At 45.6% G+C, this 22,623-nt stretch overlaps 1 protein-coding gene across 1 annotated transcript; it reads left to right on the top strand.

The window, feature by feature from the left end:
• Positions 1-1,004: 1,004 nt before the first annotated feature.
• Positions 1,005-22,287, top strand: TMEM221 (transmembrane protein 221). The gene is made up of 3 exons (XM_068271276.1): positions 1,005-1,653; positions 19,950-20,035; positions 21,677-22,287. The coding sequence occupies exons 1-3, from the start codon at positions 1,367-1,369 to the stop codon at positions 22,240-22,242; spliced, it is 939 nt and encodes a 312-aa protein (XP_068127377.1). The 5' UTR covers positions 1,005-1,366; the 3' UTR covers positions 22,243-22,287.
• The last annotated feature ends 336 nt before the right edge of the window (positions 22,288-22,623 follow it).

The following is a 22,623-nucleotide window of genomic DNA, read 5'->3' as shown; positions in this document are numbered from 1 at the left end:
GCACTTTTTGTTTTGTAATTAAGCTGCTTTTGTTAGGATGAACATCTGTTCATAAAAGAGTCCAGCAAGTTTGAGAAACCAGTGTGTCTACTTACACTCCTCTGTGATTGGTCCATCACATTTCCAGATGGTAAAGAAGTGTTCTAAAATCTTAACTTCCTATAATAAGTGTTAAACATACAGCGTAAAGCTAATGAGATTAATAAGTAACTAAGAAATTAAGGACCAAGGTGAAACACTGTCAGAAATAGCAAGCATTCATTACAGTGCTTTAGAGGGGGTTCAGAATGCATTGCTAAGACTGAATTGAATTATGTCATATGCAAATCAATATTCTTTTTAACCCCAAACCGGCCACAATGAGTGATTGCTGGCAGGGAGAGAGATTAGAAAGACGGTTGAAATTCCCGCCCATACCCCCTCCTCCCTTGTCTTGCACCAAACAGTTCAAGGATTCCATCTTTTATCCTGTTGGAAACCCCACAGTTTCCAAGAGTCAGGGGAACGAAGCAATCTTTTCACAGGTCCTCCTCTACTTCATATCTTTTTTTTTCCTTCATCTCAGAAAATAATCAAAAAAAGCTTTTGGAGACAAGTAGTATGAAGAGGTTAGAGAGAGAGGAAAAAGCAGGTGTAAAGAATTTGGTAGCGCAGTTCTGGTAGAAGAAGAGGTAGAGTATTTGAAAGCTCTGTTGTGTGAATTGCTATATAGAATTGTCTGTTTTCTTGGCAGTTTCAAAATGATCTGTGAAATGTATTTTCTGTGATGGTGACCTTGCTGTATTTTGCATACTGATTGTGTTGTGAGGGATGCTGAATGTACTGTTATACTGTAGAGGTTTTTTTATATTGTCCTGCTTTTTAATTAATTAATCGCACAGTGGACATATTTTAATTATACATTTGAATCACTGTGCCTGAGTTTTATTAGTGATTATTGTAGAGTATAAATTAATATATTTTCTTAGAAAACTTTTTTAGAATGAGTTCTGTGCCAAACATAGTTGAGAATCAGTTTATTTTCTTTACATTTTGATGTCATGGAGTAATTATTCATGTTAAACATCATGTGTTTTGATATATGTTGAAACAAGAAGAATTAGAGTTAGAGTGTTGGAAGAATTAGAGGTAGAGTGTTGGAAGAATTAGAGTTAGAGTGTTGGAAGAATTAGAGTTCACTAGTACATGTGTTGTGACGATGATAGGATATAGGTGTTGAGTATATGCTGATGTAGTTTATTGCTCTGCTATAAGATCTGTTTTACTTGTAGAGAAGTGAAGTAAACCTAATATTTCTAGAGTGCCATTTATTCTCTACCACTAATCTAAAATCAAGAGAGAGTACTTTCACACAGAGGGACAAAGTATGCCTTCCCACTATAGTCATCATTCCATAGTGGCTCTGGCTCTCTTTGGTATTTTGGCTGCTGTCATGGCTTCATTGTCTGTTGTCCTAATATTCCAAGTTCAGTCTGCATCAAAGCAAGGAGACCTCACTGCTGGGCTGGGTCCTGTGGCTGCTAGGATCTTACTCCCAGCATCAGTGGTACTGGCTGCTCTTTGTCTTGCACTTAATGCCAGCTGTCTCCTGCTGTGCCTGCTCCACTCGTACTTCACTGCTGAGGTGTGCCGTGAGGACCCAGATTCTAGGAGGTAAGTGCATGCAAGTTGACAAGTGCTCAGGTTCACACTCTAAAATGTGCAAACGCATGATTAACTGTAAGTAACGACATACATTATAAATATAGAATTGGCAGGGCAGATTTAACAAAACCAGTGCAGTTTAAAGGACCTCTGTCGTGAAAATCTTAAAATTTAACCACTTGAGGACTACAGTGGTAAACCCCCCTAAAGACCAGGCACATTTTTACTAAATTGGCCACTCAGCTTTAAGGCCAAGCTGCAGGGCCGCACAACACAGCACACGATTAATTCCCCCCCCCCCCCCAATTTTCCCCCCCATCAACAGATCGCCCCCAAGTTGTTTATTTTTTTAATAAATATTTATATCTTTATTTTGTTCATATTTTTTCCTATTTATGGATTTATTTATATTTTTTCAGATACGCCCTCCCCCCAGCCGGCCAATCACGGCGATCGGCTGTCATCGGCTTCTGCCTATGAGAGCCGATCGCTCTCTTGTCCCCCAGGGGAACTGTCCCAAGTACAGCGCTGCTGCTGATCGCATCTTCTCATGGGCGGTTCTCAGGGTTTTCTTTATTTTTAAAAGCACTTAGTGAATGGCAGTTGCTCCGTCCAACTGCCAAAAAAAGTGTATGGTGAGCAGGGAGGCTGGCCAGCATCTTTGTATAAATCTTTTTCAAGAATAAAGACCATGCTGAGAATCCCCCAAGAAGATATGAACTAACCCAAAACCTGTCGGTAATGTCAGATTTCTACTACCTACTGTAAGTGACAGCAACATAGGAGAAAAGTCATTTATAGCTCATTTTACTCTGGAAGAAATGTACTTATTTCTATGTGTTTAAAATTTTAAGATTTTCGCGACAGTTCCTCTTTAAACTAGAAAAATCACCCAGTTCAGGGTTCAGCTGATGAATGAAACCCAGATGCTGATTGGCTGTTCTGAGCAACCACTCCAGTTTTACAATTGCCTTGATAAATCATCCCCTCTGTCAGGAAATATTATAGACCCCATGTATGTAAAATGTTCAGAACAAACAAAAAACATCTTCTTGTTGCCCCTGACATCATTTTAGCTTTTAATTGGCATTTTACAGTACCTAAAAAATAAACAAAGAAAGTAACTGGTTGCTATGGGCAACAGCAACATTTTTCCTTCATAAGAACTTTCCTACAGGAGGTCAAATTTGGAATGGGAAATAAAATAGTAAATATCATCATGGAATAGCACAGAATCAAGGATAACATTTGGAAGAATTAATATTATTAGCTGCACATAAGTATTATGAAGGCATTAGCTGTAATATATTGTATTTATTGGAATAAAGGTATCATTAGAATAAAAATGTGTATAATTTAAGTGCCTTTTTAAAGCAGTGCCACCGTATCTAAAGTTATGGCACTGCTGCATAGCCTACTAATAGTAGACTGCTGCATAGCTAACTAACAATGCTATCTTATAAAAGAAGTCCTTTAACTATTTGAATTTCAGTTTAAAAATAGTGATCACATGATGTATGCTCCTTGTTAATGAGCATTAATGTGGGTGGGGCTTCACTTCCCTGTGATATCACATCTCCGGTTCAAACCTACCTTCATGCTGTAGAGAAGAATCAGTGCAATAGGAAAATAATGGGTGTGGCTAAGTCCTAAAACATTCTGTAGAAGCCTCTCACTGAGGGGTGAACATTTGTGCTGCATTCTGTCACAGTGATTGGTGGCGAGACACTACTAGACTGCAATTAAGACACATACTTAATATAGTGAAATAGCCCTTTATCACTAGTTTAAGAAGTAACTATTATAATTATCTTAGTAGGTACCTTAAAAACAACCTTGACATTTGAGTGACAGGAAGGATCCTCAGTCCTGCTTGCTGAAAAGACTCATGTCTATGGGTGGACTTTCATATAGTGCATTGGTGACAACCGAGCTCACCATACTCAACTACTTGGCTTAGACATAGGTTCTTCACATAGGAAGTACAGAAATATGGAAGCATGCTATTTATTTGTTGACAATGCCGCCAGCTAAAATAAATAAATAAAAATTAAAAATACATAATTAAACATGATGGTTGGGGTTCTTTTGTAAAGAAGTGCTTTTATATTACACTAGCCTAGGACGGATAATCTTTTACTCTGCTAGTTTATTGCTCTAACCAGCCAGCATTCCATTCTGCTGTAATTAGTCATTAAAAATCAGCTTGGTGTATAGAATGTGATTTCCCAGCACAGCATACAGTGATCTCAAGCAGCCCCCTCATTAGATGCAGCTCACGCTTCAACCTTACATTTAAAGAGCTTGATCTTTGCCTTCCTCAGTCTCTGCCCTAGATTTCAGATGCTCACCTTTTGTTCTGACCAGCTCCTGAGAACAATGACCCAGCATGGAACTTCTTCCAGCTCACTGGAGACCACGTGATTATTAACTCCTGATGGTCAATCATGGGGGATTGTCTCAGTTCAAGTACTTGGCTCCCACCAGTCATTATTTGGAGGGGATATTGCCTGTTCCTCTTTATTTCTTCCTCTTTTAGGTTTGGCATAAAAAAACGATATAAAATGGAATGATGCTAAACTGCTATTTAACTGCTAAAAGTGTCACAACTTTATAGAGGATAATAAAATGTTTAACATTGATAGACTGGTTATTTTGTACAGTCTAGGTAAACCTATAATAGAAATACACATTAAAATAAACTTTTTATACATCATAAGGGACCATGTTAGTATTACCAAGTAGTGTTAATATTAAAATAAAGTTTTTCTTTTTTATTCTATGAATAATAACAATTGTTGCCATATTTCAACAGTTTTTGCTGCAAAACAATAAATAATTTATTAATTTATTTTATTCAGGACAACACACTGTATTGTATATATGTATCCAGCGATGACCAACCAGATTCTGACTAGTTTAAAGTGGACCCAAATTACAAATTTAAGATTTCAGAAATAAAATCTATTTTCTAAATTATAATAATAAATAGCAGCCTTTTTTTCAGCTGCATGATGACAAATATAAAATATTTTACATTTATTGGAGTAACCCCACCCTTCCTTTCATATTGCTGGGACAGAATCCGGCAAACTGGTGGAGTAGATGGTGTCTGGCAAAGGAGGAATTGCTAATGGCTGCCACCTGTGTAAACCTAGTTATGAAAAGAGAAGGGTGAAAAACATGCACTGAAATGCTCATCAGTGGTGCTCAGCAGAGCTCGAATATTCGAGTAGCTCGAATATTCGAGCTCTTTTTCAGCTATTCGAGCTCGGTATTCGAGCTCCGAATAGCTGTAGCTATTCGAATGGGCTATTCGAGTACACTCGAATAGCCCATTCACTATTCGAGCTATTCGAGCAAACCGGCGCTATTCGAGCTCGGTACCGAGCTCGAATAGCGTCATAGCCCAGATTGATGTCCTTAGAGCCAATCAGAGGGCTCCCAGGCCCTCTGACGGCAGCCAATCACAGAGGGGGACCCTGGCCAGCCCCTACCCTATAAATAGCGGCCGCCATGTTAGGTTTCTCCGTGCTTGCCTGAGACTTGTACAGAGAGAGAGTTGCTCCTTTGTGCTTTGGCTTAGCAAGAGCTCTATTGTGGTCATTTACCTAGCGTTTTTGCTCACATACACCTCCTATACACACCTATATTGTTGTTAGTTAGTTAGACATTGTATTTTAGTTAGTAGCTTTTGTGTTACATAGAGAGAGACTCAGACAGCTGCTGCACGCTTACAGCTTTAGGCCTCAGGGCCTGCCTGTGTGGGCAGCTGTTCTCTCCTGTCCTCTGTTTATTTCTCTCATCTATACCAGTATTTCTGCTGTCCTTTACTACTGATTGTATTAGTATTGTAGTTATATACTGTAACTGTACTAGGACACTCACTGTCACTGTTCATAGGCTACTAGCTGCTCCTGCGTGTGTGCACTCACTGTCTGTGTAGTGTGTACACACTACACACACTCTATTTCCTTATGATAACTGATTGCTTATTGTAATTAGTTAGTTGTACTTACTGTTACTACTTACTCTTACTGTACTAGGAGTCTAGGACACTCAGTCACTGTTCATAGGCTACTAGCTCCTGCGTGTGTGCACTCACTGTCTGTGTACACACACTACACACACTCTATTTCCTTCTGATAACTGATTGATTATTGTAATTAGTTAGTTGTACTTACTGTTACTACTTACTCTTACTGTACTAGGAGTCTAGGACACTCAGTCACTGTTCATAGGCTACTAGCTCCTGCGTGTGTGCACTCACTGTCTGTGTACACACACTACACACACTCTATTTCCTTCTGATAACTGATTGATTATTGTAATTAGTTAGTTGTACTTACTGTTACTACTTACTCTTACTGTACTAGGAGTCTAGGACACTCAGTCACTGTTCATAGGCTACTAGCTCCTGCGTGTGTGCACTCACTGTCTGTGTACACACACTACACACACTCTATTTCCTTCTGATAACTGATTGATTATTGTAATTAGTTAGTTGTACTTACTGTTACTACTTACTCTTACTGTACTAGGAGTCTAGGACACTCAGTCACTGTTCATAGGCTACTAGCTCCTGCGTGTGTGCACTCACTGTCTGTGTACACACACTACACACACTCTATTTCCTTCTGATAACTGATGGATTATTGTAATTAGTTAGTTGTACTTACTGTTACTACTTACTCTTACTGTACTAGGAGTCTAGGACACTCAGTCACTGTTCATAGGCTACTAGCTCCTGCGTGTGTGCACTCACTGTCTGTGTACACACACTACACACACTCTATTTCCTTCTGATAACTGATTGATTATTGTAATTAGTTAGTTGTACTTACTGTTACTACTTACTCTTACTGTACTAGGAGTCTAGGACACTCAGTCACTGTTCATAGACTACTAGCTCCTGCGTGTGTGCACTCACTGTCTGTGTACACACACTACACACACTCTATTTCCTTCTGATAACTGATTGATTATTGTAATTAGTTAGTTGTACTTACTGTTACTACTTACTCTTACTGTACTAGGAGTCTAGGACACTCAGTCACTGTTCATAGGCTACTAGCTCCTGCGTGTGTGCACTCACTGTCTGTGTACACACACTACACACACTCTATTTCCTTCTGATAACTGATTGATTATTGTAATTAGTTAGTTGTACTTACTGTTACTACTTACTCTTACTGTACTAGGAGTCTAGGACACTCAGTCACTGTTCATAGGCTACTAGCTCCTGCGTGTGTGCACTCACTGTCTGTGTACACACACTACACACACTCTATTTCCTTCTGATAACTGATTGATTATTGTAATTAGTTAGTTGTACTTACTGTTACTACTTACTCTTACTGTACTAGGAGTCTAGGACACTCAGTCACTGTTCATAGGCTACTAGCTCCTGCGTGTGTGCACTCACTGTCTGTGTACACACACTACACACACTCTATTTCCTTCTGATTACTGATTGATTATTGTAATTAGTTAGTTGTACTTACTGACTGTTACTACTTACTTACTGTACTAGGGACACTCACTCAGTCACTGTTCATAGGCTAGCTCCTGCGCGTGTTTGCGCGTGCGTGCACTCACTGTCTGTAGTGTACACACACTAAATTTACTTGTGATTACTACTGATTATTGTAACTGCTAGTTGTACTTCCTGACTGTTACTACTTACTTACTGTACTAGGGACACTCACTCAGTCACCTCACCCACCAACCCACTCCATTAAAGTACCCCACTTTTCACCCGCCCTTTTAAAAAACTTTTGTCTATACGCCCAAAACATCGAAGATGTCTGGAAGTGGCAGCCAGCGCGGTTTGGGCAAGGGGAAGGGCAGCAAGGGAATCAGGAGGAGAGGGAGCAGCATTGTGGCAGGCCGCGGCCGCGCCACCATGCACAGTTCCGCAGCAGCAGCAGCAGCGTCAGTGGCTAACATTCCTCCCATAGCCACTGGCCGTGGACGCCTTGGGCGCCGCCCAGCAGGAGCATCTGCAACTCACGCTGCAGAGACACAGCAGCAGCAGCGTATAGCACCTGCTCCGATTTTCCTCCAGCCGGGTCGGAAACGTCCCATTGAGGAAAAGCATGCAGACACTGTGGTGCAACTGATGACGGAGGATGAGCAGCCCGCCATCAGCTCTGCATCCGAGGCCTCCACCCTCACCACCACCACCACCACCCCTGTTCGCAGCAGCCGCTCAGCAGGGTCTGGGGAGGAGGCCAGTTCACCGTGACAAGTTGGCGACCTGTCACTCAGCAGTATTTTTACCCCAGGCACCATCAGGGTATTGTCTGCTGTTGTTGGCGATTTTGAGGAGGAGATGCTGATGGGCACTTTGGGGGATGAGGGATTGGACAGCAAGACTGTGGCGACAGTCAAGCAGCCCATCCATGCATCAGGAGAGGAGTTTGGGGGGTCATCATCCCAGCAGGACATGTTTCAGGAGGGGGAGGATGATGATGACCCGGTGACAGACAGAGACTGGGTGCCACCACCTCCAGGGGATGTCGTCCTCAGCAGCTCTGAGGAGGAGGAGGAGGATGCTCTTGTGGGCCTTGCAAGGAGGCGCATCATTGCAAGCATTGGCAGCAGTAGGCAGGTCCCACAGCCTGCTGGTGTCTCAGGCTCAGCAGCAGCAGCAGCAGCATCTGCCAGTACCACCACCAGCCGCACCCAAGCCCCCCCCCCAACCACCACAGGGAGACAGGCAGCAGCGCTTCCATGCCGTAGGGGGATGTTTCTGTCACCAATCTGGCGATATTTCACCATGCCCACTGTGTACAGCAAGTACGCCACTTGCAACCACTGTCAGCGGAAGTTGAGCAGAGGTGCAGACCCCTTAAAGTTCAGCACCAGCTCGCTCATCAACCACCTTGCTGCGAAACATTTCCACCAGCATGAGGAGTTCCAGAGGCTGAAGGCATCTGGTGCTGGCAGTGGCACCACACCCATCACTGCACAGCCTTCAGCAGCAGCAGCAGCAGCAACAGCAGCCACCCGCCCTCCTGCTCCTCCAGCAGCACCAGCAGGAGTGCGGAAACGCACTGCTCCTCCCCCCTCTGCAACTCCTCCCGCCGACACTGAGGCCTGTTCTGGCAGCCAGTCCTCAGTGGCCTCCTCCGCTGTGTCTGCTGATTCCTGTGCCAGCAAAAGGCCACGCCAGAGCCTTTTGAGCGAGTCCTTCCAGGGGGTGGTTAGGGCTCTGCCTCCCAGCAGCCGTCGCGTGCGGCAGCTGAACGGCTTGCTGGCTGCCGTACACGCTCGTGCAGGAGGGGAGCGACATTCGTGCGCTGCTTGCTTGCGCAGCCCCAGACTGGCAGCTCCCCAGCAGACACTTTTTCTCCCGCAAGGCCATTCCTGCACTGCACCGCTTTGTGATGGCCAATGTGGAGCGAGGGCTGGAGCACGCGGTTGGTGAAAGGGTCCACGTCACCATGGACTCCTGGAGCAGCCGCTTCGGGACAGGCCGCTACCTGTCCTTCACTGTCCACTGGGTCAGCTTGGTGGAAGGGGGTGAGGATGGGAGAGCAGCAGCGGGCACAGCAGCAGCAGCAACACAGTGGGTGGTGCCACCCCGCAGGGTCAGGGGAACTGCAGCAGGTTCCTCCGATCCTCTGCCATCCTCCGGCACACCTGGCCAAACCCCCCGCCTCAGCAGCAGCGTGAAGGCCCGCCACTGCCAAGCGCTGCTGCACTTGGTCAGCCTTGGGAAGACCAAGCTGACGGCAACCCATGTGTTGGCCAAACTCCAGGAGCAGGAGAGGATTTGGCTGACCCCCAGAGGCCTCAGAGTCGGAGAGGTGGTGGCCGACAATGGGGCCAATCTGGTTGCCGCAATAGACAGGGGAAACCTGACCCACATCCCCTGTCTTGCCCACGTGCTGAACCTGGTGGTGCAGAAGTTCTTGCGCACCTACCAGGGGATGGCCGATCTGCTGGAAACGGCAAGGAACGTTGTGCGTCACTTCCGGCGCTCGGCTGCAGCCTGTGCGAGCCTGGAAGACGTGCAAAAGGAGCTGGAGCTGCCACGCCATCGGCTGATCCTTGACGTTCCGACTCGCTGGAACTCCACCCTGGCGATGTTGGAGCGTCTGGTTGAACAGAAGCACGCTGTCAACCAGTACCTTGCCCTGGCCACTGTCTCCGCCGCTCAGAGAAGGGACAAGACCAGCAACATCCCGTCCATCGTCCCCGATGATGACTGGAGGCACATGCAGCAGGTGTGCTTAGTGCTGGCTCCCTTTCTGCAGGCCACTAACATGGTGAGCAGGGACCATGCTATGGTCTGCGAGTGGGTGCCCCTGGTTTGTCTGCTGAACAGGGCCCTCGATGCTTTGCTGGAACAGGGAGCGGCAGCCTTGGACCAGCAGGAGCGGCAAGCAGCTGCACAGTCCACCTCTGAGGGGGAGGAGGAGGAGGACTTGGTGGAGGTCCCTGACCTTGCTGCTGATGAGGGGGAGCAGCACAGTGCAGCTGAGTTGGTGCGGGGGTGGAGAGAGGATGAGGCTGACGAGGCAGAGGAGGAGGAGGAGGATGAGGACAGCAGCACTGCCGTCAATGTGCCAGCAGACGTGGCCCGCCTCTTCCCAATGGCAGCGCACATGCTGAGGTGCCTGCGCAGGGACCCCAGGGTGATCCAGATGAAGCAGAGGGAGGACATCTGGATCAGCATGATGTTGGACCCACGCCTCAAGGGGAAGTTGAGCCAGTTCCTGCCGCCTGCAGGAGGAGACCCAGCGCAACAAATAAGGAGCTTGCAGCAGGCCCTTGTTGAGCGCTTGGAGGAAGCCTTCCCCCAGCCTTCCACCCCCACTGTCCAGCAGCCAGCACAGAGGCAGCAGCAGGTGCCTGCATCCAGCAGCAAGCGCCCCACAGACCTGCTGTCTCTCAGCCACAAGCTCTACAGGACTGTAGAGGCTCCGGCAGCAGTGACTAGAGAGGAGGTGCATGCAGCAGCATCCTCCTCCGGTCACAGCCAGCGCCTGACCCGCATGGTGGCTGACTACATGGGGTCCTACAGCGGGCTTGACAGCGATGCCCCTGTTGATCCCATGGAGTATTGGGTCAAGCGCCTGGAGATCTGGAGCGAGCTGGCGCAGTACGCCCTGGAAGTGCTGTCCTGCCCCCCTTCCAGCGTGCTGTCCGAGCGCTGCTTCAGTGCAGCTGGTGGCGTGGTCACCGAGAAACGCTCACGTCTGTCTCACAAGTCTGTGGACAGACTGACGTTTCTCAAGATGAACCAGGCGTGGGTGGAAGGCGAGTTCCTGGCCCCTGTTGTCGGCGAGAGGGGGACATGAACTGGCTGCCGGAACTTAGAACCATCGTTAATGTGCCTTACCACCCTTTACCACCTCCTGGCTCCTGCTCACTAAGCCAGCCTGGTTCACTTTGACTATTACGTCGCCTGCAGCCACACATTTTACACCTACAGTGGGCTGCTGTGTACTGCCCTTCTGCTGTCTGTCTGTGTTTCCCACTGCCAGGGTACACAGAATTACCTTCTGCTGCCACTCTGCCACCAGCTATTACGTCAAACAATAGCTATATTGGTTGTAAAACCAAAACTAAAAAAAACATTAAAAAAAAAAGGTTTAATTTTTCTGAGGTGCCCGGGTTGAAAACTGTGTTGTCCCAGTTGTGTATTGGACACGATGTGGGCTGCACGACCGCTGTCTGGGACCTCCTGTTGTGTTTATTTACAGCCCTGGTATCACCGCTAGGTACCAGGGCTATTATGTCACGCTGCCTACCTGCTGCCACACTCACACTGCTCCTCCTCCATTCCTCCTCCTGCTGCTGCTGCTGTCTGTCTGTGTTTCCCACTGCCAGGGTACACAGAATTACCTTCTGCTGCCACTCTGCCACCAGCTATTACGTCAAATAATAGCTATATCTGTGTAATTGGTTGTAAAACCAAAACCAAAAAACCATTAAAAAAAAAAAGGTTTAATTTTTCTGAGGTGCCCGGGTTGAAAACTGTGTTGTCCCAGTTGTGTATTGGACACGATGTGGGCTGCACGACCGCTGTCTGGGACCTCCTGTTGTGTTTATTTACAGCCCTGGTATCACCGCTAGGTACCAGGGCTATTATGTCACGCTGCCTACCTGCTGCCACACTCACACTGCTCCTTCTCCATTCCTCCTCCTGCTGCTGCTGCTGTCTGTCTGTGTTTCCCACTGCCAGGGTACACAGAATTACCTTCTGCTGCCACTATGCCACCAGCTATTACGTCAAACAATAGCTGCTCACATAATTACTCCTCCATTCCTCCTGCTGCTGCTGCTGTCTGTCTGTGTTTCCCACTGCCAGGGTACACAGAATTACCTTCTGCTGCCACTCTGCCACCAGCTATTACGTCAAATAATAGCTATATCTGTGTAATTGGTTGTAAAACCAAAACCAAAAAACCATAAAAAAAAAAAAGGTTTAATTTTTCTGAGGTGCCCGGGTTGAAAACTGTGTTGTCCCAGTTGTGTATTGGACACGATGTGGGCTGCACGACCGCTGTCTGGGACCTCCTGTTGTGTTTATTTACAGCCCTGGTATCACCGCTAGGTACCAGGGCTATTATGTCACGCTGCCTACCTGCTGCCACACTCACACTGCTCCTCCTCCATTCCTCCTCCTGCTGCTGCTTCTGTCTGTCTGTGTTTCCCACTGCCAGGGTACACAGAATTACCTTCTGCTGCCACTATGCCACCAGCTATTACGTCAAACAATAGCTGCTCACATAATTACTCCTCCATTCCTCCTGCTGCTGCTGCTGTCTGTCTGTGTTTCCCACTGCCAGGGTACACAGAATTACCTTCTGCTGCCACTCTGCCACCAGCTATTACGTCAAATAATAGCTATATCTGTGTAATTGGTTGTAAAACCAAAACCAAAAAACCATTAAAAAAAAAAAAAGGTTTAATTTTTCTGAGGTGCCCGGGTTGAAAACTGTGTTGTCCCAGTTGTGTATTGGACACGATGTGGGCTGCACGACCGCTGTCTGGGACCTCCTGTTGTGTTTATTTACAGCCCTGGTATCACCGCTAGGTACCAGGGCTATTATGTCACGTTGCCTACCTGCTGCCACACTCACACTGCTCCTCCTCCATTCCTCCTCCTGCTGCTGCTGTCTGTCTGTGTTTCCCACTGCCAGGGTACACAGAATTACCTTCTGCTGCCACTATGCCACCAGCTATTACGTCAAACAATAGCTGCTCACATAATTACTCCTCCATTCCTCCTGCTGCTGCTGCTGTCTGTCTGTGTTTCCCACTGCCAGGGTACACAGAATTACCTTCTGCTGCCACTCTGCCACCAGCTATTACGTCAAATAATAGCTATATCTGTGTAATTGGTTGTAAAACCAAAACCAAAAAACCATTAAAAAAAAAAAGGTTTAATTTTTCTGAGGTGCCCGGGTTGAAAACTGTGTTGTCCCAGTTGTGTATTGGACACGATGTGGGCTGCACGACCGCTGTCTGGGACCTCCTGTTGTGTTTATTTACAGCCCTGGTATCACCGCTAGGTACCAGGGCTATTATGTCACGCTGCCTACCTGCTGCCACACTCACACTGCTCCTCCTCCATTCCTCCTCCTGCTGCTGCTGCTGTCTGTCTGTGTTTCCCACTGCCAGGGTACACAGAATTACCTTCTGCTGCCACTATGCCACCAGCTATTACGTCAAACAATAGCTGCTCACATAATTACTCCTCCATTCCTCCTGCTGCTGCTGCTGTCTGTCTGTGTTTCCCACTGCCAGGGTACACAGAATTACCTTCTGCTGCCACTCTGCCACCAGCTATTACGTCAAATAATAGCTATATCTGTGTAATTGGTTGTAAAACCAAAACCAAAAAACCATTAAAAAAAAAAGGTTTAATTTTTCTGAGGTGCCCGGGTTGAAAACTGTGTTGTCCCAGTTGTGTATTGGACACGATGTGGGCTGCACGTCCGCTGTCTGGGACCTCCTGTTGTGTTTATTTACAGCCCTGGTATCACCGCTAGGTACCAGGGCTATTATGTCACGCTGCCTACCTGCTGCCACACTCACACTGCTCCTCCTCCATTCCTCCTCCTGCTGCTGCTGCTGTCTGTCTGTGTTTCCCACTGCCAGGGTACACAGAATTACCTTCTGCTGCCACTATGCCACCAGCTATTACGTCAAACAATAGCTGCTCACATAATTACTCCTCCATTCCTCCTGCTGCTGCTGCTGCTGCTGTCTGTGTTTCCCACTGCCAGGGTACACAGAATTACCTTCTGCTGCCACTCTGCCACCAGCTATTACGTCAAATAATAGCTATATCTGTGTAATTGGTTGTAAAACCAAAACCAAAAAACCATTAAAAAAAAAAAGGTTTAATTTTTCTGAGGTGCCCGGGTTGAAAACTGTGTTGTCCCAGTTGTGTATTGGACACGATGTGGGCTGCACGACCGCTGTCTGGGACCTCCTGTTGTGTTTATTTACAGCCCTGGTATCACCGCTAGGTACCAGGGCTATTATGTCACGCTGCCTACCTGCTGCCACACTCACACTGCTCCTCCTCCATTCCTCCTCCTGCTGCTGCTGCTGTCTGTCTGTGTTTCCCACTGCCAGGGTACACAGAATTACCTTCTGCTGCCACTCTGCCACCAGCTATTACGTCAAATAATAGCTATATCTGTGTAATTGGTTGTAAAACCAAAACCAAAAAACCATTAAAAAAAAAAAAGGTTTAATTTTTCTGAGGTGCCCGGGTTGAAAACTGTGTTGTCCCAGTTGTGTATTGGACATGATGTGGGCTGCACGACCGCTGTCTGGGACCTCCTGTTGTGTTTATTTACAGCCCTGGTATCACCGCTAGGTACCAGGGCTATTATGTCACGCTGCCTGCCTCATTGACTGCCTGCTGCCACACACTCATCCTCCTTCTCCTGCTGCTGAATTTACCTCCTGCTGTCTGTGTGTTTCCACTGCCAGGGAGCACATACAATGGCGCTTCCAACATGCGTGCGCCCACCAGCTATTTGTTACACTCAAAAATAGCTGCATTTCTTTAAAAAAAATGGAAAGAGAAATAAGTGAAGAAGAAGAAGACGATATAGAAAAAGGAGAAGGAGAAGAAGAAGAAGACGATATAGAAAAAGGAGAAGGAGAAGAAGAAGAAGACGATATAGAAAAAGGAGAAGGAGAAGAAGAAGAAGACGATATAGAAAAAGGAGAAGGAGAAGAAGAAGAAGACGATATAGAAAAAGGAGAAGGAGAAGAAGAAGAAGACGATATAGAAAAAGGAGAAGGAGAAGAAGAAGAAGACGATATAGAAAAAGGAGAAGGAGAAGAAGAAGAAGACGATATAGAAAAAGGAGAAGGAGAAGAAGAAGAAGACGATATAGAAAAAGGAGAAGGAGAAGAAGAAGAAGACGATATAGAAAAAGGAGAAGGAGAAGAAGAAGAAGACGATATAGAAAAAGGAGAAGGAGAAGAAGAAGAAGACGATATAGAAAAAGGAGAAGGAGAAGAAGAAGAAGACGATATAGAAAAAGGAGAAGGAGAAGAAGAAGAAGACGATATAGAAGAAGAAGAAGAAGAAGACGAAGAAGACGAAGAAGAAGACGAAGAAGAAGACGAAGAAGAAGACGACGAAGAAGACGACGAAGAAGAAGAAGAAGACGAAGAAGAAGACGAAGAAGAAGGAGAAGAAAAAGGAGAAGAAGAAGGAGAAGAAGAAGGAGAAGAAGAAGGAGAAGAAGAAGGAGAAGAAGAAGGAGAAGAAGAAGGAGAAGAAGAAGGAGAAGAAGGAGAAGAAGAAGGAGAAGAAGAAGGAGAAGAAGAAGGAGAAGAAGAAGGAGAAGAAGAAGGAGAAGAAGAAGGAGAAGAAGAAGGAGAAGAAGAAGGAGAAGAAGAAGGAGAAGAAGAAGGAGAAGAAGAAGAAGAAGAAGACGAAGAAGACGAAGAAGACGAAGAAGACGAAGAAGACGAAGAAGAAGAAGAAGAAGTATATACAGTACTGAACAAAATTCTGGACACAACTTCTCTTTCCACCTTTTTTTTTTTTAAAGGAACATCCCCACATAATCACTTGCTGTTGTTACTTGGAAAAAAAGATGTTTCTTGCATCATTCACCCTCCAAACAAGTGTTGGAAGCTATTTAAGGCCAATTCGAATAGTCAGCTCGAATAATGAGCTCGAATACCGACTCGAATAGTCAGCTCGAAGTCCGAGGTCGAATCGAATAGTAAAAATTATTCGACTCGAATATTCGACTGACCTCGAATAATTTACTATTCGAATTCGACCAAACTCGAATTTTAAAAAGGGGTATTTGAGCACCACTGATGCTCATAGGCTTGAAGGAGTGTTTATTTATCTTTGTATGTGTCAGAGTGGTGTAACTACCTTTATTTATCTTTGTATGTGTCAGAGTGGTGTAACTAAATATTTTGAATTAAAAAAAAGTTTGGTTGGGGTCCGCTTTAACCTCCCTGGCGGTATAATTGTTTACGTTTTTTAGGGTCTTTTCTGCACGTTTCAGACCCTAAAATCATGCCGCCAGAGTCTCTGCAGCAGCCCTTTCTCTCATTCACTTCCCTGGGCTCCAGCGCTGCAATTTTCCCTCCGTTCTCAGGGTGGCGCTGTAACTCTGTAGTGAGATCGATGACGGCGATCTCACCAGAGTGATTCAGAGCCTCAGAGGACAGAGGACAGGAAGGAGAATGGCTACTGACGTCTGGATTGCCAGGGAGTTGAGGTAGGGCTGGTTCACACAGGCGTCTGCCCCGCATTTACCACTCGGCGTCAAATGCTCCCATTCAAGTGAATGGGAGCGTCTGTACCAGGCTTTTACCGGCGTTTGCGCAAATGCGTCGTTCAGATCCCGATTTTTCCTGGTATTCAAGGCGACCCTGGACGCTACATGTAGCATCCTGGGATGGTTAACCGCTGCGGCTAATGTCCCCCTGTGGGGGAGCAAAGCAAGTGAACACCAGGGAAAGCCACTAAAAGCTCGAACACGACGCTGCCTCAACGCCGCCGAATGCAACGCCTCTGAAAGCCGGGCAGACGCCCATGTGAACCAGCCCTAAAAATGCCCGCTGCACGCTATACTCTGCATAGAGCTCCTGGGGGCTAGCCAGAGCGTAGTTTGGGCTTACTGCCAGGAGGTTAAAGGGAACCTGTAGTGAAGTAAGTGGAGGCTGCCATATTTATTTCTTTTTAAACAATACCAGTTGCTGGCATCCCACTGATCATTCTGGCATCAGTATAAAATATCAGTGTCTCTTGGGAACAAAAGGAAAAAAAATGCATAAAGATCCTATAGTTTTTGAGAAAATCGATTTTAAAATTTCAAAGGAAGAACGTATACATTTAAATGCGGTCAGTTAATGAAGCAAAACCCACCGACTTTAGTGGTTAATAGCAAAGCCCCCATACATGCTAGAAACACGAAATTTGCAGGATATGTAAAAAAACAAAACAAAAAACAAAAAGGGATATTCTTTTCCTATTTTTTTTTTTACTTTTTTTATGTTCAGAAGGTGGGAAATAAAAAAAATTACACAGGGTCCCCCCTGCAGAGCATATTTAACCCCTTGTCCCCCATGCAGGCTGGGATAGTCAGAATGCGGAGCCCCTGCCAAATGGGGCTTCACACTCTGAGCTATAGCAGCCCGCTTGGTCCATGGTATGAGGGGGCTCCGGGGGAGTGGGGGCGGCCAAGCCTTCCCCTCCCTCCAGAGGCCCTTGTCCAATCCATGGACAAGGGGCTCTTCCCCACCTCCGGTGCCCCAGGAGGAGGTGGGGGCGACAACTCCCGGGGGGGGGGGGGGTGTGTGTTCATGGTTGCATCTGGGAGTCCCCTTTAAGAAGATGCCTGCCCTCCTCCCCGGAGTGCACTGGGTGCCAGCATGGGTGAGGGTGATAGGCGTGGAAGGCAAGGAGGGCAGCGGGAGCCGGCGGTATAGCGTCCGCATAGGACGTGCCCTCAGCTATACTTAGTATAGCTGAGAGCAGTTCGGCGGGGGCGGCGTGTGCGGAGGTGGTGCGCGGTGATCTTCAATCAACTTAATGAAGATCGCAAGATAGAGGATATTGGCATGGGACCTTTTCCGAGGATCTTTAAATTTCCCTCCAAGGCTCCCAATTGGCTCCTTATCCACCAATAGGGATCCTCCTTATCCCCATTGGCCTGTTAACCTTCTTACCGGTTATCCCAAGCTCAGCTCGGGGTAACCTGCGCAGAAGGATTTCTCCGGCCCCGCTGGGCCGATTTTCAAAATTTTTTTTTACTGCACGCAGCCACCACTTTGCTAGCTGCGTGCATATTCCGATCGCCGCCGCGCCGCACCGCCTCCCCCACTCCAGACCCCTTGCGCAGCCTGGCCAATCAGTGCCAGGCAGCGCAGAGGGGTGGATCGGGATTCCCTCTGACGTCCCGACGTCCATGACGTCATCCCGCCCCATGGCGACCGGGGAAGCCCAGCAGGAAATCCCGTTCTGAACGGGATTTCCTGCTTACTCTGATCGCCGAAGGCGATCGGAGTGGGTAGGGGGATGCCGCTTGTCAGCGGCTATCATGTAGTGAGCCCTGGGCTCGCTACATGATTTAAAAAATTTTTTTTTTAAAAAGTGCTGCGCTGCCCCCTTGCCGTCAGAATTAGAACGGCAAGGGGGTTAAGGAACCAACAGTTTGTGGAAAAGAGGCCTTAGTCAGCAGCACTGCAGAGGTTTTTGCTGTACAGGCATTCAATCTCACCAAAAACAATCAGACTACCTGACTTACCATCAATTCACCATCTAAGCTCCTCACTGCTATGTTCTACATGTCTTAAATGCATTTTTAATAGTACAGTGCCATCTTGCTGGCTAGTGTTACAGAAACTACTTTTGTTTCATGGGGGTGGCCATCTTGCTTTTTCTTGATGTAAGCAGGGGATAAGTGTGAGGTACAGATTACTAGCTTTTCATGGCTTCAAAGTGACTGGGATGGAAAAGGCAGAAGTGAGCAGGCAGGGTTTCTTTCGATTTCATTTTCTGATGGGCAACAATAATCCACAGTGCCATCTCAAGGTCCATACACATGCACCATGCATGTTGCCTGGCAGGGATCAGCAATTGATTCCTCAGGCTACATTGCAGGGCTGAGGCTAACAAATGCGTTGCTAGCCTGTAGTCTAATTAGTTCTGTTGCTATGCAGAGGGTGGAGCAGTGCTGGAGTGATTTCACGCGGCAGTGCGGTAAGTGGGGAGAACAATTTACTTAGGATTCTCTCACCAAAGCAAGTTGGACATGGATTCTCTGTAGACGCGGTCTTTAACAGCCACCGTGGCAAAGTTTCATCTAGCACGTGTACGGAGATTCAGTATCCCAAAGTATAGGATGGAGACCAATGTCACAGGCAAACTGGAAGAAAATGGCTACTATCTGACACAGCAAATACCAAAATACCAGGAACTCAAGACATTCAGACAGAGGACATTAAACACTTAACCACTGGGCTGTTACAGCAAAACTAAAGGAAAGTGAATACTTACCTACAAGGCACCCCCATGAGTATGATGATATGGAGGCACCAGGAATAGAGGAAAATTACCAGAATTCTTATAGGACATTTCATACTGGTGCATTCATATCACCATACTCTTTGGGAGGGCGGAGCTACCCCATGAGTATGTTGATAGGGAGGTACCAGCAGTTTTCAGACACTTCTGGGAAATATGTTCACAATGGTTTCATCCTTGTATGCAGGACTTTAAATAGGAAATGTAGTGAAAATAACAATTAATAAAATTGCTTTTTTTACAATATTAATTAATAAATAATGTAGTCAGTGTTTGCCCATTGTAAAATCTTTCCTCAAGCTAATTGACATTCTGAAATTTATACAGGTAGATACATCTATAGCCCTGTCAAGTGATCTCTCCAGAATGTTTGGTTACTGAGAGTTCTAAAGCCAGTAGTAAATATAGCTATAGAATGCTCAGGTGGGGGATGTTAATTTCACATAGCTAATCAGCCTAGGCTAAACATCACTGGGTGGGCGGGGCTACACCAATATACATCAGTAGGAAGTTTTCCGCTGAAACCAGGAAAGTTATCATAAAAGCGGGTATCCTAGATAATTTACTGCATTCTACTATACAGTATGTCACGACATTGCCTCTTTAAATTCTGTTACTACTATGACATTGCTGAAGTATGCTAGAAGATCTTTTCTGTTGAAAAACAAAACTTTCACGGAATCTATGAAAAGCAGATGCAAATGGAATTTGTACACAACCTGTACTGATAACTTGAGGTTTTTTTCTTGTGTCTTTGTAGATGTGACTGGTTCCTGCTGGATAATCGGAGTATACGCCAATCTTCTGTATGTCTTTTCTGTCTTGGAATCTCTCTTTATTTAACAGGTAACCTCAAACACCTAGCAGTGTATTTATTGATTTAAAGAGACACTGAAGCGAAAAAAAATATATGATATAATGAATTGGTTGTGTACTATGAATAATTACTAGAAGATTAGCAGCAAAGAAAATATTCTCATACTTTTATTTTCGGGTATATAGTGTTTTCTAACATTGCATCATTCTATAATATGTGCAGATTACACAACACTCTGCATTCAAAATGATTCTTTCAGAGCAGTCTATGAACTAATGACCTCTCCTCTGGCAGATAAAAAGAAAACTGTTCACTTACAGTTGAGATAATAAAAGTCAGACGACAGCCCTCTCCACGACTTTGAAAGTCGTAGAGATTAATGGCTTTTTTGCATAGAGATAACAACTGGAGTTTCTCAACTCTTCCTGTACTGGAAACAATTAGACTGATGTATCTGATCTTAATGTTTTATTTCTTAGCTGTGCTACACATACAAATCAGAATATCATACATTTTTTTTGCTTCAGTGTCTCTTTAAAGCACATATATGTGGAAATTATCAGAGAAACCTTTTCTTTTCCTAATTAGGGAAAATAACTGTGGCCATGAGCTCTGCTGTGCGTAAGCTGTAAAAGCTTGTTTTGTGCAGGACCTAAGTCAGTCATATGCCATGTATGAGCAGTACCTGTAAAAAAACTTGAGGAATCACTCTGTATTTTAAAAGAAATATATAATTTATGTTAAAATTATGTCAATACGTTAATCCAGGCACATTAAGCGCTAAATTAAGGAATCCGCTGCATCGCATGACAACTGATGAGGCATGACCTGTTCATATACTTTCAGGCCTCTTTTCCACGGACTGTTGATAGGCAGTGAAATGCCTCTCAAACTCTCACAACTGCTTGCTGCTGCCTGGCAACTGCTCACTGCTGCCTATTAACTGCTTGCTGAGCACACAGATCAACTGCTTGTGGAAAAGAGGCCTCAGTCACACCATGCATGTTGTTACAATGCAATGAGCCCTTGTGAAAGTACTCTAAGGGCCCTTTTCCTCAGTCAGTTGAGCTGCACACTCAGTGAGCAGTTACCAGGCAACAGCAAGCAGTTTATACAAATTAATAGTGGCAGCGCTCATCAGTCCATAAATGTATATAAAACCATCAAGGTCTCCCCCTTCATATAACGACTCACCAGATGGTGCCGTCAGCACTTCTGGGGTATAAGGCCACCCCACTGCCTTCTATGGCAAACCACCACCAGCTTACCACCCTCTTCTGAGCTTCCACTTTCCTCTGGCTCAAAAGGAGACATTTTTTTGTTACGTGAGGACTTGTTATTGGCATCCGGTAGACTGTGTACCACTGATCGCTGTGATTTTGAGTTTGGATAACAGCAAGCAGTTGCCAAGCAGCAGCAAGCAATTGTGAGAGTTTGACTGTCTTTCCACTGCTTGTGGAAAAGAGCCCTAAGGCAGCTTTCACACTTTTTCCTGCGTTTTTTCATATTTGCGATTCTGCTATTTTGATTTCATCACTGCAGCATAGAACACCAATACTGTAAAAGCTTTTTTATTTACTAATTGGGGTACGAAACAGAAAAATAATTGAAATAATTGGTTGTAAAAGAACATTTTCCTAACTTGTTTTTACTTTTCTTTCTGCCTGCAGCTCTGTCACTTTACATGCTGATCACGTTTGAAATTGAGACAGGGATAGCCAGCTCTTGCATCCTCTGTATGGGCTCCATATTTATGATCGTTACAGTGGCCCACATGTTCAATAAAGCTACGCAAGCATCCTGTCACAACAATGAACAGGTACCCAGCACCCTCTATGAAAATGACTCTGCACATGACGCAGAGCTCAATGACTCCACTCCATCATCCGACCTGAACAACGATAAAGACCTGACTCCGGTGCGGCCACGTCCTGAGATCCACAGAGAGTTCTCCTACCCACCGTTTCTTCAACAACAGCATCAGAAAATATTGCAGCCCATTTCGCCCATTTCACCCCCATTTAATAATGCAGTCAATATGGTGAAACAGAGCGAGAGTATGTGCAACAGCAACAGAGACGAGCGGTACAACATCCCCAGAATGCAGCGGACTCTTTCTGTAGAATCTGGCCTGATGCAGCCAAATTGCAAACCTTGGAATGGGGCAAACCAGGAAATGAGAACAATGGTCCTGAGGAAACCAGGAGTGGTGGGGAAAGACTCCACTCTGGTGTAAACAGAACACTCTACTGCTATAAAAGACTATATATACTTTTAAAAATACATATTTTTTGGAGACAGATTTACATTTGGGGAATCAAAACAACAAGATTTAATACAATATCTTATTTAAAGAGGCACTGTAGTGACATATAGTAGAATGCAGTAAATTATTCAGGATAAACACTTATGCTAATTATCCTGGTTTTAGATTTAGAAACACTTCTTATGTCTATATATTGCTGTATATTTGTGTGTAACCTGCCCTCCCAGTGATTTCACAGCCTAGGCTGTTAAGCTATGCAGAATTCTCCTCAGGGAGCACTCTGGAAGGCTAGGTATATTTTGTACTGGCTTCTGAGCTCAATATTCTGCAGAGATGCATCTGACAGGACTA

This window comes from Hyperolius riggenbachi, chromosome 1 (assembly GCF_040937935.1).
Source record: "Hyperolius riggenbachi isolate aHypRig1 chromosome 1, aHypRig1.pri, whole genome shotgun sequence".
Taxonomy (NCBI): Eukaryota; Metazoa; Chordata; class Amphibia; order Anura; family Hyperoliidae; genus Hyperolius; species Hyperolius riggenbachi.
The sequence above is the reverse complement of the archived record's forward strand: the minus strand, read 5'-3'. Positions and strand labels throughout refer to the sequence as shown.

Bases quoted from the DNA above. Each gene is read 5' to 3' on its own strand.
- TMEM221 (XM_068271276.1), top strand. From the start codon at position 1,367: ATGCCTTCCCACTATAGTCATCATTCCATAGTGGCTCTGGCTCTCTTT. The intron at 1,654-19,949 runs GTAAGTGCATGC...GTGTCTTTGTAG, and splicing joins GAGGACCCAGATTCTAGGAG to ATGTGACTGGTTCCTGCTGG. The intron at 20,036-21,676 runs GTAACCTCAAAC...TTCTGCCTGCAG, and splicing joins AATCTCTCTTTATTTAACAG to CTCTGTCACTTTACATGCTG.